General features: G+C 43.0%; 1 protein-coding gene across 4 annotated transcripts in view; it reads right to left on the bottom strand.

Moving 5' to 3' along the window:
* EXT2 (exostosin glycosyltransferase 2) overlaps positions 1 to 15,678 on the bottom strand; it is a 107,363-nt gene extending 91,685 nt beyond the window's left edge. For 2 of the 4 annotated variants that reach the window (XM_045578014.1, XM_045578015.1), the window contains exons 1-4: positions 15,486 to 15,678; positions 10,080 to 10,645; positions 8,774 to 8,863; positions 4,412 to 4,528 (exon numbers count right to left, since the gene is read on the bottom strand). In XM_045578014.1, coding sequence (XP_045433970.1) covers positions 4,412 to 4,528; positions 8,774 to 8,863; positions 10,080 to 10,615 — 743 coding nt within the window. In that variant the 5' untranslated portion in view covers positions 10,616 to 10,645; positions 15,486 to 15,678. The remainder of the gene's footprint in view (positions 1 to 4,411; positions 4,529 to 8,773; positions 8,864 to 10,079; positions 10,646 to 15,485) is intronic. The other 2 variants (XM_036426283.2, XM_045578013.1) reach the window with 2 other exon arrangements.
* Positions 15,679 to 18,371: the final 2,693 nt, after the last annotated feature.

Genomic DNA, 18,371 nt, shown 5'->3' with positions numbered 1-18,371 from the left:
GTACTAATACAAAGCAGGGTCCAGGAGGAAATGAAATGCCCATCACACCTAGTGAGATTTAATGCTCACTTAAATCTACCTCTAACTGGTATAGGCCATGGAAAATATGAGGGCTGTGCATCTCATAGGCTTGATGATAATATGAGTCTATTCATAAGAAAGGACCAAAACCTATGCTCTGTGAACCATCTCACTCTTTTTTTCCTTGCTTTGGGAAGAAAGGGAGGGTAATTGTTTCACTTTTCTTTATTTCTTAGACTTATTTAGAGGTTCATACATTCATTGCCAAAGACTAATCAATCCTTCTCTAAGTGAGGTCCCATCATTTAGTGAGTAGTAAACTTCAGGTCCAAACCACACAGAGCAATGATGGAGAAGTTGAACTGGCCTGGCCAGCCAGATCAGCTCACAAACTCCAGAAAACAGAGCAACAGGTAACACAGCCCCGGATTACTTACAATCTTCAGAACCATTTCTTTTGGTAATTTCTTTCTACAAATAAACTAAAAGCAAAAGGCATTTCCCACACCATAGTGAGGGGGGGGGGGAAGAATAAGAGGATTTCCTAGAACCTCACTGTCCAATAGCAATTGCCACCTCAGGCCGTTTAAATTAATTAAAATTTCAAATTCAGTTCCTCCACCACATTACCTGCATTTCAAGCTTGGGCCCTATGTGGCTAGTGGGTGCCTGACAGCACAAATCCAGACCACCACCTCAGCACGGAAGGTTCTGTGTGCTAGAGCTGCACTAGAAGGTGGCTTAGACCCAGAGGCCCGGGTAATAAGAACCACATGGAATAGCATCCCATCAGGGAGACAATTTGGACCAAATGCACAGACTGGTTCCTCTCATTCTGGGCAATGTCCCCCTACGTTGTAATTTTATGAACAATAAGCTGAATATTTACATCCAGCGTGTTTCTTCTGGACACTGAAACAGACTCTTGGTTTCTACTCCCAGCTCTGAGCCCCAACAATTTTTCTTGTGTGGAAGCATTCCTTTTGGAGGAATGACTTAGTGGTGCAAAGACCAGAAACAGGGAGCACTCTCAGATCAAAATATTTCCATGATCCATCTTGTCTGTTTCAACAGGAGAAAATGTTAGACCCAAATTCACAAGATAAGAGGAAAACCATCTTAACAAAGCTGTCTGAAAAATGATGTGACTGCAAGAGTTTTTCTTATTACAAATCAGAAAACTTTTTGTTTCAAAATTATAGTGAAAAGTCACGCGTCAAGTTAAGGCTAAATGGCCGGGCCCCCACGGGTCTTTCCAATTCCTAAGACACTGAAACATGATACTTGCTGGATGCTTCTGCAGACTTTCTATTTCAGTAGAGCTGCTAACAAAAACGCTGCAAGAATAGGCATGTTGGCATCCAAAAGGGTGTCCATGCAGGACGATGCAGAGTTGAAGTCCTAGCAGGAAGAGGGTGTTTCTGCATGAGGGTTGCCCACCCAGAGTATTGAAGGCCTTATGGAGTAAGACTTTCTACTTGGGGAATAGCAGGGAGGTGGCCCAGCGCAGGGTATCAGAGCCCTAAAAGGGTAACTAAGGTTTCTACACTATAGACAGAGATAGAAGTAGTTATGGCAACTCATGGGATGCTGGAGACCAAGGGAGGTGAGGGGGCATCTGGGAATCCCAGAACAGTCAGTCACAGGACCACTGCATCCCTACTCTGTTACTGCTCCATTTTCAACATAAATGTGCAGATGTGAACAAGAATCTGAAATGATCCCCTGTTTCATGCTGGCTCTCACTGACCTGGAAGACGGTTGATGGAACATGCCCATTTTAGTTTTAAGCAAACAAAATGTTCAGGTGGATTTGTTTTTCTTTTAAGGACTAAAATTACTGGCTATGACTTTCATGTTTCCTCCCAGCAGTGTTGATATCTAAGTTTAAGTAAAATCATGCTGAGAATTTGAAGTTTCCCTCAAGAGTAACAGTTGTAAACTCCCAATTTAGTTCCTTTTGGAGAGAAAATGACAAGAATTCCAGCTGAGGCCAGCACAGCTGTGAGAAGGAACTATCAATAGTAACAACCCTCAGCTTCCCATTGAAAAAACAGAGAGGGATTTAATATAAAAATAAAAACAAAGCTCTTGCTACTCTATATAGCCCTCAAGAGATGTGGGAATTCCCTTAAAAAGCAACTCTCACAAAGAGCAACAAATACCAAACACTGCCAAGAGGTCCCCCACCATGCCTCCTCCCAAGTCCCTAGAAAGGATGGTGAGTCTGGAGCCTGTCTTTGCCTTATTATTTTTTTTTTTTTACACTTGGGGGGGTGCAGGAGGTGTTTATAAAAGAAACACCACAGCTGCAGAGCCAAACTGTGAGCTACAGGGGAAATGTGGGTCCACACTCAGATGTGAAATGCACTAACTGGCCAGCAGAGAGAGGATCATGCCCAGTGCAGCCTTTAACATCTGCTGCTGCCCTTGAAGATAAATCATGTAACTAGTTACCGATACACAGAACTTCAGAAACTCAGAGACCTTAAATGATCAATAAGCATATCCTCGGGTGAGGATAAAAAAAAATCAAGGAACCTTGAATAGCTACAAAAAAAAACACCTTGAAAAACAAACACAAAAATAGAGGACTCACATTTACCAATTTCAAAACTTACTACAAAACTACAGTAATTAAAACAGTAGGGTAGTGCTATTGACCAATGGGATAAAACTAAGAGTCCAGAAATAAACCCACACATCTTTGGCCAGTTAATTTTCAACAATGGTGCCGAGATCATTCAATGGGACAAGAATAGTCTTTTCAACAAGTGTTGCTAAGACAACTGGGTATCTAAAAGTAAAAGAATGAAGTTGGACCGCTACCTCATACTATATGAAAAATTAACTCAAAATAGATCAAAAACCAAAATGTAAAAGATAAAACTACAAAATTCTTAGAAGACGATGTAAATGTACATCTTTATGACCTTGAATTAGGCAATGGTTTTTTAACAATGACACCAAAAGCACAAGTAACCAAAGGAAAAATAAGTTGGAGTTCACTGAAATTAGAAGCTTTTGTGTCAAAAGACACTATCAAGAAAGTGAAAAGACAACCTACAGAATGAGAGAAAAGATTTGCAAGTCATATCTGATAAGGATCTAAACTATACAAAAAGTTCTCATAACAATAATAAAAACAAAATCCAACTTAAAAATGGCAAATGATTTTAATAGATATTTCTCCAAAGAGATCAATAAATGATCAATAAGAACATGAAAAGATACTCAACACTATTAATCATTAGACATATGCAAATCAAAACCACAATAAGATACCATTGTACATCCACTATGATGGCTAGAAGAAAAAAAGATATGACAAGCGTTGGCAGGGATATGGAGAAACTGGAACCCTCATACATTGCTGGTGCAGCCATTTTGGAATGCAATCTAGCAGATCATCAAAAAGTTAAACATAGAGTGACCACATGACTCAGCAATTCCACACCAAGATATACATCCAAGAGCATTAAAAACATATGTTTACACAAAAACCTGGATACAGATGTTGACAGTAGCATTACTTAAAACTGTTAAAAGTGGAAACAACTGGAATGTCTGTCAACTGATGAAAGAATAAACACAATGTGGTATATCCATCAATATGATGAAATATTATTCAGCCAAGAAAGGAATGAAGTATTAATTCCATGCTACAAGATGACTAAACCTTAAAAACAGTGTGTTAAGTGATAAAAGATACAAAAGGTCCCATATTATATGACAACATTAAATGAAATGTCCAAAATGAACAAATCCATAGAGACAGAAAGGAGACAGTGGTTGTTGCTGGGGGCAGAGGGTATGAAGTTTAGCGGCAGGGATAGAGTGACAGCTAGTAGGTACTGGGTTTATTCTGGGGGTGATGAAATGTTCTGGAATTAGACAGCAGTGATGATGACAGTTATACAAACTTTGTGAATATACTAAAAAAACCCACTGAATTGTATCAAATCCAAACAATATATACCTAACGCTTACACAGTGTTATATGTCAATTATATCTCAATTTTTAAAAACTCACTGAATAGTACATGTTAAAATGTTATGGTATAAAAATTATATCTCAATTTAAAAAACAAATTAAGTCAACTATGGGAGCCCAAGAACAGAAAAATATTCAGAAAGTTTATCTAAGCAACACATTCATGCAAGATCCAGTCTTTCTTTGCACTTCCCTATGGGTAGAGTAAAAGATGGTTCCTCCTCATCTGAGCCTTTTTTATACATTGTCTAAAGAATAACATTTCAAGTAACTTCCATAATTTGGCCCTAGACCACATGGCAGAGCACAAAGACTCAGGAGAGAAAAGTCTTCACTTTGCACGGCTTCTGAAGGGAAACTCTGAGAATGCACACTGGCTGTGCTGAGTGCACTTACCCCGGTCCTTTCTCTGGAAGGTCCACCTCAGCTGACAGCAGACTGTAGACAGGAATGCTGACATCGTAGCCTTGCCTGTAAGTCCATGTAGAAAAACCACCACCAGCCAACAGAGCCCTGAAAGCAAAAAAAAATAAAATAAAATAAAATAAATAAGTCAAACAGTAGGAAGATCTTCATGCTGAAAAGCTCCATAGAAAGGGACAGAAGTAGAGTGAGTCTTCACTTAACATTGTGGATAGGTTCTGTGCCTTTAAGCAAAACGACATATAACGAAATCAATTTTACCACAGACTAATTGACTAAACAAGAGTAAAATTCCCACTGCATCTCACGAATGCTTTAAGGAAACGAAGTTGAATGAAATGACATTATTCAAGGACCTGCTATAATTGAGTCAACAACAGCTAATGTTAACTTAGTCATTTTTCCATAAAGACATGGTGCTAAGTGTTTTACATCACATCTCCTGGACATCAGCTGCATCCCATCCCTGAGTTACCAGCTTTCCTCCAGGGTCCTAGTAGTCATTCCTTACTTTCCATTTTTAAAAATAGATGACAGGCCAGAGGACACCCTTTGGTATCTTATTCAGCTCCCACTCACCTCTCCCAAAAGTCATATCCTGGTCTTAAACACATTTACAATAACAGGAATAACCACAGGTCTGCATAGGAAGACTGGCTGGGACAGTCACTTACCTACTCATTGACCAGAATCTCAGGAGACAGTGGGCACTGAAAGCTACAGTGACAGCAAAGCATCACATCTCACTGCATATGCCCCAGCTTCTCTCCAATCCTGCCCCAAGCAGTTCTTCCCACTGTTATCCCTGAGCTACATGGGAATCGTGTAGCCTCTCTCAGCAATCACCTTCCATTCTGGTTAATCTTGTTAACCCAATTCCCTGGACAGGAAGCAGAATCCAGACCTGGACCTTCAGTGCTTCTCTTGCAGTTCACATGCACCAGTTTTTATTCTCAATCAGAAAGCTGGGAACACACTGTTTTAATTGGATCCAGCAAGTAGTAAAATGACACTTCATCAGAAAAAGGAAGCAGGTGTTTATCACACCAACTTTTACTGTTATTCTGTCTTTGGGGTTCCAAAGCCATCAAAATCACTTACTGGAGCAAGGTATTGCCAGTTCCTTGCACTGCACAGTCTAGGCCTAACTGTCTGAACTGAGAAACCACATTTTTTGCAGTATTGATTCTTACCAATCCCCTCCCTGTTGTGATGACAGTGTGCGTTCCCTTCCAATGTGAGCAGTTAAAGTTCAAAGATTTTCAAACCAGCCCTGGAAATCCCAATCTGTTTGTTTAAGCTTTCTGAAACCAAAAATTGGTTAGTGAGGTAATGTGTAGGCTAAAAATCTCTCCAGCTGCCAGTCTATTCTGTAAAACTTAACGACTATCCTTAGTATCACATACGGTCTTACTCTTCCTGATTAGCATTCACTAGTGAATACATCCAACATGAATTTGGCAGGTTCCATGACCATGATGGCAAACAGACTGTATGGGCCCCCATGACCTCTGTGCAGAGAAGCAAACACCGATACAATATACAGGCAGTGGGCGGTCCAGGTAAGCCAGGGTAGTGAGTGATTAATTACACCCACAGATCCAGAGGAGAGGGGTGTGTGTACGTGGTGAGAAAAGAAGCACCAACTTCTATTGTTATCCTGTCCGGGGGCCCCACACTTCATCCTGTTCCAGTTTATGCACTGATAGTAAAGAAGCATGCAATCCTAAGCATGTCTTACATCACAGATCATACACATGCAATCTCCATTTGTGATCTTGAAAATAGCCACAACTGCCATTAGGCAACCCAGACCTCACACCAACCCTGTCACTGACAAGATTTCAATTTTAAGTCATTGCATCTTCTTCTGCCAAGGTTTCCATAACACTGCAATGGAAAAATAATTGTAAGCACCCCTTGCTTTAAAAAAAAAACCACATGTTTTACATTGACTGAAAAGTGAGCTCTGAGAAGTACATTCTGTTTTCCCATTATGCATCCCAAATCAGAGATCAGTTCCAAAGCTGCAAGAAAGTAGGCAGAAAACTCACAGCTTAAAATTTGTTAATATGATTAGTGGCCCATTGTACAAAATTTGTGCACATTAAAAGGGAATTAATTAGAGGAAATATTTTAATATTGCTACTTGCCCTTTCTCTATAATAGAAGTGTCAGAGATGAAAGAAAATTAGTAAAATGTATATAAAAATCTTCCTCCTGTCAGAGTCTGGGGCGCACTGCGGGAATCAAAGTCAAGTCCCCACCCACCCATATGCACCTCAAAATCGTGTGAGACCCAGACCCAGTCGGACCCACCCGCATTGGGCTAGATCCAGACCCAGCCGGCCACTGGGTGTGGCCTCAGGTCGCCTGGCCAAGTATCGGGGTTGGGGGGAGAGCACCTTGAGGTCCAGTGGCCCGGGCCAGGAGGCGCAGCCTGAGGTCTCCCGTCAAGCCCAGCAATCTAATCCAGTCCGTCTAGTTTCTAATTTCTGAATAATCTGATATGCAGCTCCTGCTGAAACCATTCTATATCCCTGGTTCATGCCTCCTCTGAATCCAGAAATAAGGACAAAGGATAAGAAAAATTAACAGATAATTCTTCTATTCCTTACCCCAACCAGGGGACCACCTAAGTTTCAAATGAATTTCCCACATTTAAAGATACAGAGGACTATATGGTGATTCATTACTTGCCTCAGGATTGCTTCTAATCACTTAACAAAATTACATGCACAGGGAAAACAATTTACCCTTCCTGATCCTTAACACCTAAGAACTAGCAAGAACTTAAACTTTCTCCTTACCACTTGACACTTTCCTGCAGAGAAATGAAACCCCATTTAACATGTGTACTTGATAAAAATAAAATCCTTCTCCCAAGCAGTTACATATACCAAAATGTCAGCAAACAGCGAAATGTCTCAAACAGAAATAAGCCCTTCTCAAAATAAACCCAAGAACAGCAGGTGAAGACATTGCATTCCTAACAGCTCTTTTCCTTCCCTTCTCTATTCACTAAAGTATTTCCCTTTCCCAGAACAACCAAATCCATAAAACAGTAGCCCACTCGGGAACACGGGCTGAGAGCCAAACCAAGGATCACTTTGGATTTAGCTGGTTCCTATAGAATTTGTGTAGCGTGACTGCCCTCTATTGTCCAAAATGGTTTCCACTGCAAACTTGAGGAGTGATCCTTGTGTATTTCTCCTAGTGATGTTTCCAGAAAGAAACACAACACTGACTCTAGATAATACTTAAAGCAGAGAGGGCTTAGATTTAATCATCTGGGGGAAAGTAGTACTAAGTGTAGATTTTCATAAATGTAAACACTGGCCTCTAACAAATTAGGATGAATTTGAACAGCTGACCTTGAGCTGTTCACTTATCTTTTTCAGTAACAATGATTTTAAAAGTTAAACATCAACTGTAATAAAACTGGCTATAAATAAATTCATGCATAAATTTATAACAATCCTATACCTTGAGTATTGCCCAGGACTCTTATCTTGGACCCAAGCTTTCTGTTTTCCTTAAAGCCTTGAACCCAGTACCAGGAGAGGAACCTTAAGTGGCACTTCCGTCCTGAGCTTCCCACGATGCCTCCAGCCACAGTAGGTCAGTCCATGCATAAAAGGGCTGATAAACATAGTAAGTGAACTCAAAATCATAATCACATAATCATGGTCACCCCATACCACATCTGTTGTCCGAAGGTTAATTAGGGAGGGAGGAAGGAAGGGAGGCAGGAGGGGGAACAGGAGGAAGAGAGAAAGAAAGAGAAAGAAAGGCAAGAACCCCACTAGCTGAAACAACAGAGACAAAATGATAACAAGAGTGGTCTCCTTTGGGCATCACTTACACCACCCATGTAAAACTCAAAGGGTAACACGAGCCAAATAAATGAGGCATGCAGCCCGAGGGCCACAAGTTTGACATGCTTGACTTGCACACATCCACGCCTCTCCCTCAGTAAGCTGCGGTTCTAGTTTTGGCAAATGCTCACAAATTCAGAGTAGACACAAACCAACCATGAACCCGGCCTTACGGGGGTGAGGGTGCTGCACTCAGAAGAGCATAACCCAGATTAAGGAAAGAAAGATAGTTTTTTAAGATGTTATGCTAGAGCATAAGCTGTCATCAGTTCTCCACAAGGGATTTAAGCTGGTCTTAACAATTCTATGGCTTGAAGTAGGAAATACCTAGGGCAACTTTTGAACACTCAATTCTGATTCCAAAAGGCTTACAAATATGATTTCACATGAACAAAAGGGTATTGTACTTACTTACTCCTCAGAAACCCATCACAGTTATAACCCCAAACGCGCCTACCTGTCTCTGGGGACATCCAGAGCGGTGTTATAGTCTGGGGGACCTCCAGGCAACATGTTGAACAGCAGATGGTTTGTACCTCGATCCCACCTATTAAGAAATTAAACATGTAAGAGAATTAGCATGTTGACGATGAAGAAACAAAAACGAGTCAGTCACTAGATGACAAGTGGCGAGTATCCGCAGCTGGAAGCAGGCCACTTCTCAGGCAGCAAAGTGAGCCTCTAGCAACCCCAGAAGCACGTCGGGCATTAGCCTGGAGCCTAGAGAGGGAAAAATGGGTGGCTTTGTACTCCAAGCTTGTCCACCACAGAACTGCTTATGATAATGAAAACTCTCTAAATGTGTACCATTTGGTTAAAGAAACAAAATAAATTAAATATAAAAGGCTAGTTGAAAACATTATAAAATAAATAAATAAAATAAAAATAAAAACATTATGGAATATATGCAAAGTGGAAATCTATACAGCCCTTAAAATTATATAGCAATAGGATATGGCATTATTTGAACATATACTCATGATTATTTAAGGGGGAATAGTAGTAAAAGAGAATGTATTTGTGATCCCATTCTTAACAAAAATTTGTGTATATGTGTGTGTTGTTTTTTTCTTTATCCTCACCCGAGGTTATGTTTTACTGATTTTTAGAGAGAGAAGAGGGAGAGAAAGAAAAGCATTGACGTGAGAGAAACATCAATTGGTCGCCTCCCATAAATGCCCTTACAGGGGATCGAACCCACAACCTTTTGGTGTACAGAACAATTCTCCCACCAACTGAGCCACCTAGCCAGGGCTATGTATATATATATTTTTATACAAAAATATATATTCATGCATGTGTGTAATTTTTATACAAAAATGACTGTAAAGTAACATCAAAACATTAATAACAATTATTTCTTGGAAACAGGATTATGGAATGAGTCTTATACTCTTCTTTTTGTTTATCTGTGTTTTCAGACCTTTTACAATGAACACGGACTTGTGAGTAATAAAGGGGAGGGGAAAGTATTTAAATTTAAAAGAAACAGTATTGGAAGGTGAGCCATCCTTCGTTTTTAAACTCTAAGAAGTTGCGAGCCATAGCAGCAGCCCCAAAGGTAGACGGCTGCTTTTCACTGGGAGAAGCCAGCTGCTCACAGAGCTGGCCTCATGCTACAAGCCAGCCGCCCACCACACCCACTCCCATGAGAAAAAGGGACAGCAGCTGGGAGCCAGCCCAAACGGAGAAACCTTCCTCTCCCTCTCCTTCCCTCTAGTTCCCTGAAGGACCCGGCTCCAGGCTGTGAAAATGCTCGATACCTGGAGAGCTGGGCCAGCGCTTGCGCTGTCTCCTTAATGCGGAGAGTGTTCTGGTTCAGCACATCGATGGAGGGAACAAACAGGCAGGCCCGGTTGATGTCGTCGGTATAGTAGTCGCTATCTGAGATGGCCGTGAGCAGTTCATTATACTCCCGGGAGATGGTGTTGCTGACTGGGACGCCAGAGTCATCCACGTACTTCTTCAGAGAGTAGATAAACACCTTGATTTTGTTTTTTGGGTTGAAGCCACAGCGGTAGACGTCAAAACACGTGTGCATTCTGCAGCTGAGATCGCCCCGCTCGGGGATGGGACTGTCGGCCGGCAGCCTGACCACGGGCACATCTCGGACACTGCGCTTCTCTACGCTCCAGTCGTTGGAGGATTCGATGGAATGAGGCCAGAACTGAAACACGCCCGTGGCAATGAGGCCCAGGAGGACGACGGAGAAGAGGGTGATGTAGTAGATTCGGTGCTTGATCTTCATCCTTGGGATGAGGGCAGGACCCCGGATACTGTACTTGACCGACGCACACATAATGGCACAGACAGCCTCTTCCTCACACTCCTGGTTACCAGGTCGAAAAGAGAGAAAAATAAAGTATTTAAGCAAATGACAATAAAAAGAACTGTTTAACTTTCAATATACCTATTTCTTTCCCTTAAGTGGTTTGATGAAATAATGAAAAGGAATTTTGACTCTTCTTTGCCTAAATGAATATACGCTATGTAATATCTTTAATATTTAACACTACATATACTACTTAATATAAATATTGATATACAATGTTAAAATGCATCTATAGCCTATAAATATTTATTCACCAAAAGCAGAAGCTGGTAAATGTGTGGGGCCTAGGAAGCGGGGTGCTGACTAGAAAGAGAAATCCACAGTGGAATAGCTAAAGACTCGTTTTGTTTTTGTTTTAAACACTGCCCACCATAAACTGTTGCTTCAGCTGGACACATGATCTTGATTATTCTAAAATTTGTTTTCGTTCATTTATTCATCCTACCCCCTATTAAGCAGCTGGCATGCACTGTGAGGAAACAAAGAAGAAAGCAGAGACCCCACCTTAGAGGAAAGTATGTTCTAGTAAGGGAGATAAGACTAACAAAACTGTAACAAAATGCCAAATGCAGAAATACCACTAGAAAATATCAATAAAGTGGCAAGGGTACCAGAGAAGAAAGGATTATTCTTTAATAAAATACAAATTGATGGAAGTAAGGAATGGGAGGGAGAGTGATGCCAATCCTTCTTTTCACCAGAGAACGTGCATGCCACTTTTCCAATCAAAAGATGCAACCTATTTCCCTTCCGGCTGAATCTGGGCTAGTCCTGTGACTGACGGAATGTGCCAGAAGTGAGTCCCCGCCTAAAGAGACCCTCTAGTTGCTGCTTTTGTCCTCGGGGAGACCAGCTGCCACGCTGTAAGAAAGCAGCGCTCCCAGTGAGGGCAACCTCAGAAAGACCCCAATGCAAATGTGAAGCAGACACAAACCATCTCATCCAGCGCTACAGATTGTAGAATCCTGAGCAAACAATGACTGATTTTGTTTGTTTGTTTGTTTTTTAAATATACTTTATTGATTTTTTACAGAGAAGAAGGGAGACAGATAGAGAGCTAGAAATATCGATGAGAGAGAAACATCAACAAGCCGCCTCCTGCACACCCCCTACCGGGGATGTGCCCGCAACCAATGTACATGCCCTTGACCGGAATCGAACCCGGGACCCTTCAGTCCGCAGATCGACGCTCTACCACTGAGCCAAACCGGTTTCGGATGATGATGTTTTTAAGCTACTAAATACTGGGTTGATTTGTTACTCAGCCATAGCTAAACGAACCAGCCAATAAGCACACTGACTGATACAAAGAAAAGTCTTAGTCCGCTACTGGAAACGTAGAGTTCCTCTGTAGATTGAAACTTAAGATACTTATCAAACAAACCTATATGCACAAGTAAACCTATAAAATATTTTTTAATATATTTTATTGATTTTTTATAGAGAGGAAGGGAGAGAGAAAGAGAGCTAGAAATGTCGATGAGAGAGAAACATCGACCAGCTGCCTCTTGCACACCCCCTACCGGGGATGTGCCCGCAACCAATGTACGTGCCCTTGACCGGAATCGAACCTTTCAGTCCGCAGACCGACACTCTACCGCTGAGCCAAACAGGTTTCGGCAAACCTATAAAATATTTACAACACAACAGAGACTATTCAAATATCTCCATCCCAAGTCTCACGCCTGACTTCAGCAGAAGCAGCCTGTGTAAGCTGTGCCTTCAACTCCCTTTGCAGTTCTGCCACAATTCTGACTAAATTTTGGGTCTGATTTCAATACAGTCTGCCTGCCAGCTGCAAAAGATGCTGCCATACAGCCTTCTGTCTTTCACAGGGTTGATATCTGGCTGATCTGAAATTGATCTTACCTCAAGGCCTTTAAAGGAAATAAAAAAGAATAAGTCAATTCTACTGTTCTTATCATTATCGTTCCCCACATTCTGGTCAAGTGCCAGAGCTACTGTACGAGCCAGTGCTTTCCCTTCTCCCTGAATCTCATCCCCACCCACCACTGGTGAGTCTTAATTGTGACAGTAGAGAGAGTACCAGGGCTTATCAACCCCTCATTACCAGCAAAGGGGTCCTTGTTGCCATCTGAGGATGAGTGACTGTAGTTTTCACCAACTACTCTCAGAGCCTCCTTTCTAGAGCCACTTCTACCGTGTTTCCCCGAAAATAAGACCTAGCGCAACTTTGGGAGAAAAAATTCATATAAGACACTGTCTTACTTTCGGGGAAACTGGGTAGTAGCAACTGACGTAGTACATGTTCTGCCAAACTCAGAAGTGACTTGTGTGCAAGCAAGTAGCTCACAGAAGTAAGAGAAAAAGCCAGAGTGGAGTCAGAGAAGAACAGAAAGCCATTAGGAGGGTTACCATACTATGTTGGGCAAATGGGGCTCAGTCCTGCTATGATCCCTCTGGAAAATGCACCCTAGAACCCTCCCTCTGAAGGATAGGGAGCCATGCCATTCACTCACCAAGGCCCACCCCCTACTAACTGAGGGCTATTCCCGGAAATGTACGCTCACGTTTCTAAAGGTCTGCCTACACAGGCCGAGCAAGCTCCCACAAGTCAGTGCCAACAAGCTGAGAGATGTGGCAAGGGCTTGAGACAGAATAAAAAAAATCAATGAGAGAGAGAAGGTTAAAAGCCTCAAATGAAAAAGAAAAGAATGAGGTCTACGGCCATACCACCCTGAATGCGCCCGATCTCGGAAGCCAAGCCGGGTCGGGCCTGGTTAGTACTTGGATGGGAAAAAGAAAAGAATGAGAAATGAAGAAAACAGCCCCTAAGTGGTTAGAGATACAGAACCTTCTCTGGGAGTATCCACATACCTTTGACATACTTCATGACGGCACTTGCTACATTAATTAGTTAAGTAATTGCATGTCTGTCCCCTCTACTTGCAGTCAGAGTTTTTCCTTTCTGCCCAGTATTCTCAGCTTCAAATGCCATGTCCAGAACGCATTTCGTTAAAACACAAAGTCTGCTGAAGGAATGTGTGTCCCTATCCTTCCCAGTTCCATCAGTACACACACTATTTAGGGCCTAAGTTTTGAGATATTATATGGTGATGATTCTTTTCTTTCTTATTAGTTTCCAAAGGGGGGAAAATGACTAGGTTCCTAACTTTCTGTGTCCACCCTGTCCTCATCAGGGAAGCTCATTGTTAGGAAAGAGGACAGACCAAAGGGAATCTCATACTGATGCGTGTTTGTTCCATATAATACCATAACCTGAATCAAAACAGGAATGTCACAACAATGCCCTACAAACTTTACCCTCCTTGAATCACATCAGACCTGTCCCTGCAAAAACACTGGAACTGCCTGGCTGGCTGTCAAGCTCTGAGTCACTGGAAAAAGCTGTTAGCCCCATTCTACTGTCCGGATGAGATGCATTTTCTGTTCCTGGAATTATTTAATCCCAAAATTTGCCTAAATAACCTTTCCTTGGTGCTATAGGTGACAACCAATCCAGTTGATCCAATGCTCTGAGTCACAATCTCTTATCTTAACCTAGAAAAGCACCCCCAGCTGAACTCCCAGGGCCACTGGGACAGAACTTAGCCAAACTGTGCCTGAAAACAAAGGAAGCAAACAGCAGCAAAATCCGCAACTCACTGCCATGCCCCATAGAGTTCTTCATAATGAAGTTATATTGTGATTCGCCAGCCCTAAAAATGGTTTCCAATTAAACAACAACAAAAAAAAGCTGTGTGTCTTTGTTAGTGGGATTATACAATAATCAAGTCAATGCATACGTTAAGTAACTGATAACTAAACTTTACTGAGAATTTACTGCGTGCCAAGATCTGTCTTAAGCACTTTGAGTTAACATATTTAATCTTCCTAACGGTGTCATTTGAGAGGCTATTATTATCCTCAGTGTACAGGCAGGTAAAGTTTATTATAACTCACAGCAAGGCTCAGTAAGGTGCCCAATGGCACACCACCAGAAAATGCCGAGGCCAAATTTGGCACATTGATTAATATAATCAATACTGGCAGTCCGGCTCTGGAGCCTGGTTCTTCACACGTGAAGCTGCCTCCCTGATTACCTTTCAAAGCCTGGATTAGGGAACCCTTTTCCACTCCTCCATGAGCCCAGCCGGCATAACCTGACAGAAGAAAATCTATCCATTCATACCAGCATACGCAACCAGAAGGCCTACATCAGCGGACGTGAGAATGACGGAAACGGAATCATGGCATGTCATTACCGGGAGTAGCTTTTGAGCTCTGAAATTTACCAAGCCCCGTTATAATAGTCCTTAGAGAACTCCCCCGACTTAGCATTAAAAAACGGACTCGAGCAATAATATTTGCGTCTCCAAACGTTTCCAGTCCGTAGATCTAGTTCCCAGCGCCAGTAGGTAAACTCCTGATGCCCCTAGGCTTCAAAGTGGATGCCGGAGCCCAGGCCCCCTTCCCCACCTGGTCCTCCTCCCGGGGTGGCTGGGGCACAGGGCACGGGGTCCTGCCCGCGGCAGCCCGCTCTGTCTTGGATGCCACAGGCCCCCGCGGAGCCCAGAGCACAGGAAACCCCCGTGGGAGGAAGCAGATCCCTGGAGGGTGGGAGAGGTCACGGCGGAGGCGGGGAGAGGAAGCGGCCGGAGAGAGCAGTGGGCGGGACACAGGTGGGAACCCAGTGCGGGGCGGCCAGGTGCAGAAGGGGAAGGCGGTTCGGAAACCAAAGCGCTCCCGAGCGGCCCAGGGCGGTGGGGGCGCCTCCCGCAGCCCCCGGGCCTCCGCACGGCCCCCGCTTTCCCGGCAGCCCGGGGAGGCCCGAGCCCGCCCGCAGCGCCCGCTGGCCCTTCCGCGCGGCGCTTACCTCGGCCAGCTGCCTCCCGCTCGGCCCCGCGCTCGGTCACCGGCTCATACCGCAGGGCGGGGGCCACGGCAGCCCGGTAGGGATCGCGGCGATTCGGCGGCCACCACCGCGGGCGCCGGGGCTGCGCGGACGAGCGAGGAGTGCTGGGCCGGCGGCCGGGCTCCTCGGCGGCTGACAACTACCGCACTGCGCATGCGCGAGCGCCCGGGCCCGCGCCCCCTGCTGGACAGGAGGAGTCAGGGCACCGCTTAGGTTTCTGAGGGCGGGCGCTTCCAGCTCAGGCTCCACCGTGAAACTCCGTCGGGCTGTCTTAAGAAACTGCAGACGGAAACAACGAGGCAGCATGCTTCACTTATAAGACGTCTACAGCCGGAAAACGTAACATTTTATTATAATCAACACTGGTGAACGTGCAACATCCCTGGAAGGCAACTGTCAGTCAGTATCCATTACATGTAAAATGTGGAAATCTTACCCTAACAGCCCTCTGTATGAAGTTTACCCTATGGATATTCTTAATGATGTTTATCAAAGATATTCATTGCAACATGATTTCTAATAATAGCAAAAAACATTAGATTCAACCAAAATAAATTATGGAACATGATTAGAATGAAATAATACAAAAATGCATATAAGTGTTGGTATGAAATTATCTTCAAGATATATTCATATGTACCGAAACCTGTTTGGCTCAGTGGATAGAGTGTGGGCCTGCGGACTGAGGTGTCCCGGGTTCGATTCCAGTCAAGGGCATGTGCTTTGGCTGCGGGCACATCCCCGGTAGGGGGTGTGCAAGAGGCAGCTGATCTGTGCAAGAGGCAGCTGGTCGATGTTTCTCTCTCATGGACATTTCTAGCTCTCTATCCCTCTTCCTTCCTCTCTGTAAAAATCAATAAAATGTATATTTTTAAAAAGATATATTGATATGAAAGCATGGTCCAAAACAGTGGGCAAGTATGACTCCTTTTATGTTAAAAAGTAAAACAACTTGGGAGATAAAATATATATGTAGATGATTATATTAAGATATATGTATAATATTTTTTTCTGGAATGAATCCAAGAAGAAATTAACAATTATGGGAAGAGCAATTGTGGAGGAAGAAATGGAGAGAAACTTTCATTTTCATTTTGTTTTTGTATTATGATCTAGCCTTCTACATGTTAGTAAAATTCTTGTCATAAGGTAGTAAGTGGAGCCTAAAAATTTCAATCAACAGTCAGTGATGTTACTGAGAAGTGAATAAAATGACCCACTCACAGAGCTTAAGCCATTTGCTGAAACTGGCTGCAGAATCCAAGTCTATTTCTAGTCCCAGCTATACCTTAGCGCCATCTGGTGGAAGTTGTCACTTCCACTCCAGACTCACTGGAGCTTCCAGCAGCAACAGTGATTTCAGAAATATTCTTGTGAACTAATGCCTGCTTGTCACAGATCCAGGGAGACTGGGACGAGAGTATTCTGGAGATGGAATATTTCCACTTCTCCACACCCAAGAAAGCAGTTCTTAGCATTCCAAATCCACACACCCCTTAAAATAATGGGAAATTTAGCACACAAATACCCCAATATAGAACTGGATAAGTGGAGAGCATTTTGTTTTCTTCTGTCTTTCTCTGTATTAAATATATACATTTTTAATTAATCGTTTTTTCATTAAATGAGAACTTTGTGTTAAAGACCTATGTTGGGCACAGCCTTTGAGAACCTATCTTGTTTACTTTAGAACAGAGGCATGCATAGTGCCTGGCACATAGTAATGTTCAGTTGAGTCTTTTTTGAATGAATAAAGGGAGCCCCAACTTGGAAGAGCTCAATATCAAGAAGACAAATGTAGCCGAAACCGGTTTGGCTCAGTGGTAGAGCATCGGTCTGTGGACTGAAAGGTCCCAGGTTCGATTCCAGTCAAGGGCATGTACATTGGTTGCAGGCACATCCCCGGTAGGGGGTGTGCAAGAGGCAGCTGGTCGATGTTTCTCTCTCACCGACGTTTCTAGCTCTCTATCCCTTTCTCCTCCTCTCTGTAAAAAGTCAATAAAATATATTTTTTTAAAAAGACAAATGCACAAGTAAGATTAGCCAAAGCAGAGGGTGAAAGATGGCACAGGAGGTTATAAACAAAATGCTACAAGGCTCAGAAGAAAAAGGAGCCCTAGCTGGTTTGGCTCAGTGGATAGAGCATCGGCCTGTGGACTGAAGGGTTCAATGCCAGTCAAAAGCATGTTCTTCAGTTGCAGACTCCTCCCTGGCCCATGCAGGAGGCAACCAATCCATGTATTTCTCCCACATCAACGTTTCTCTCTGTCTTTCCCTCTCTCTCCCACTCTCTAAAAAATCAATGGGAAAATATCCTCTGGTGAGCATTTTTAAAAAAGAAAGAGAAAAGGCAATCACATCCTGTTGGAAAGATGTAGGAAGACTTCATGCTGACATATTTGCTGGTCTGGAAGACATTTAGGATGTTGATAAGGAGAGAGGTCAATAGGGCATTCCAGGCAGAGGAAAAAGTCCTGAACAAAGGCTCTAAAGAGAGAGAAGCAAATAAACTGATGATCAAAAATAGACCCAGAGTCATAAAAGCATAAACAAGCCTGTTGAACCTCAGAGGGAAGGCAGGGGAGGGTGGGTGGGAAGAGATCAACCAATGAACTTGTCTGCACATATGCATAACCCACTGGGACACAGACAATGGGGTGGTGAGGGCCTGGGGGCTGTGGGAGGATGGGAGCAGGCTAGAAGAGGTTAATGGGGGAAATGAGGACCTATGTAATACTTTCAACAATAAAGATTTTTTAAAAGTATATTTTATTGATTTTTTACAGAAAGGAAGGGAGAAGGATAGAGAGCTAGAAACATCAATGAGAGAGAAACATCGACCAGCTG

Source organism: Pipistrellus kuhlii, unplaced genomic scaffold (assembly GCF_014108245.1).
Source record: "Pipistrellus kuhlii isolate mPipKuh1 unplaced genomic scaffold, mPipKuh1.p scaffold_m20_p_9, whole genome shotgun sequence".
Classification (NCBI taxonomy): Eukaryota; Metazoa; Chordata; class Mammalia; order Chiroptera; family Vespertilionidae; genus Pipistrellus; species Pipistrellus kuhlii.
The sequence above is the reverse complement of the archived record's forward strand: the minus strand, read 5'-3'. Positions and strand labels throughout refer to the sequence as shown.